The 1,434-nt window shown below is 34.4% G+C and overlaps 1 protein-coding gene across 1 annotated transcript in view; it reads left to right on the plus strand.

The window, feature by feature from the left end:
• The window catches only part of LOC119589538 (ATPase family AAA domain-containing protein 5-like), a gene marked incomplete in the record, with an annotated part of 13,963 nt that extends 12,529 nt beyond the window's left edge, over positions 1–1,434 (plus strand). Inside the window, 2 exon segments of the mRNA XM_037938139.1 lie at positions 1–398; positions 529–1,434. Of these exon segments, the coding sequence (XP_037794067.1) occupies positions 1–398; positions 529–775 (645 nt within the window).

Consider the following 1,434-nt stretch of genomic DNA (forward strand, 5'->3'; position numbering starts at 1 on the left):
AATACCCCAAAAATTCCTCCCAATATACAGAAATCATCCAGACAATGTTTAGAGTCCATGGCCCATCTTTATGACACAATTGCCCAGCTGGATGTCCTTGACTCGTCTCAGCTAGAAAGTTATCCTGGAAAGAGGATAGAGGAACGCGGATGGTGGACAAGGCAGCCCACAGCAGGACTTAGCGACGAACAAGATAACTGTGATCTTCCTTGGGCACCTCGTAACTTGACCAATGATCTCATCCAATTCATAGGCCAGAGAGCTGTGAAATATTGTCATGAAGAAGTATCAGCTGCACTACCCAAGGATTCTGTAACAGAGTGGCCTCAGTTGTGTCTCAAGATACATAATGATATGAGGGTACCAAGCCTGATACCACACGTGTCCAAAGCTAACAGGTATATATCTGTAGCACTTACTTGAATCTTTGATGTATAATGACTGTCTAGTTATACAGTTTAGTGTTTAAACTGGTAAAATTGTAGTTTGAATGCATTTTAGTAATACATTTTCTTTTTTTCATTTCAGCCTCAGGCAAGAACATCGACGTATAGCGGCATCCATAACTTCATGTCTGCCAGCCATTAACTATCTTAACAAAAACACATCCACGGATCACTTACCCTGTATACGAAGCCTCATTAGATATGATGAGCTTAGTGCTGCAATAAGTAAAAACAGAAGAGGAAGGAGATTTTTAAGCAATGTTGCACACTTAGGCATAGATTTATCAGCTGAGGAAAAATTAAAAACAGCCAATGCACTCTTGAGCTAGCCATGTTTGTAGACTTGGGAGTCTTTTTACACATTGTAATTATAATATTTTTTTTACTGTAGCCATTTATTCTTTATTTATGAAATATTTATGCTAGTAAATGAAAGTTAAAAATTCTGATAAAGTTTTAATATTTTAAGAAATATTAAGAGGTTATTTTAGGTAAATATTCACTCTTGTGTCATTGCATCTCATATTTTTATAATCATTGTATCATTATTTTATAAAGTCGTATCATGGAAAATAGTAAAATTTTATAATATATAATCTGATAGTTTCTTTGCTAAAACCAGTTCTTATTTATTAGTAGCCAGAATAATAGTATGATATGTCACAAAGTGACCTTGTTAGATAAATATTTTATACTGTTGGAAATTCAGGAGTGTCGTATAGTATAACACCTATGCAAAACTATAACTAATATTTTCATACGTTTCATATGAAATTTTTACTAATTTCTTTTTCATTGTTCTGCAGTGCCCTCTTATATTTCACATATCATCTGCCATTCATTAATCATTGTTGATTAGTAAGTTCATGTCTGCCATATAGTGCTGAAGTCAAACACTCATCCCGAAGATGTTAAGAAGGGCATTTAACAAGGGCAAAGGTATCTATAATCTGATTATAGGAGTCTCCAGGCATAGATAAAGTCAATA

Source organism: Penaeus monodon, chromosome 25 (assembly GCF_015228065.2).
Source record: "Penaeus monodon isolate SGIC_2016 chromosome 25, NSTDA_Pmon_1, whole genome shotgun sequence".
Classification (NCBI taxonomy): domain Eukaryota; kingdom Metazoa; phylum Arthropoda; class Malacostraca; order Decapoda; family Penaeidae; genus Penaeus; species Penaeus monodon.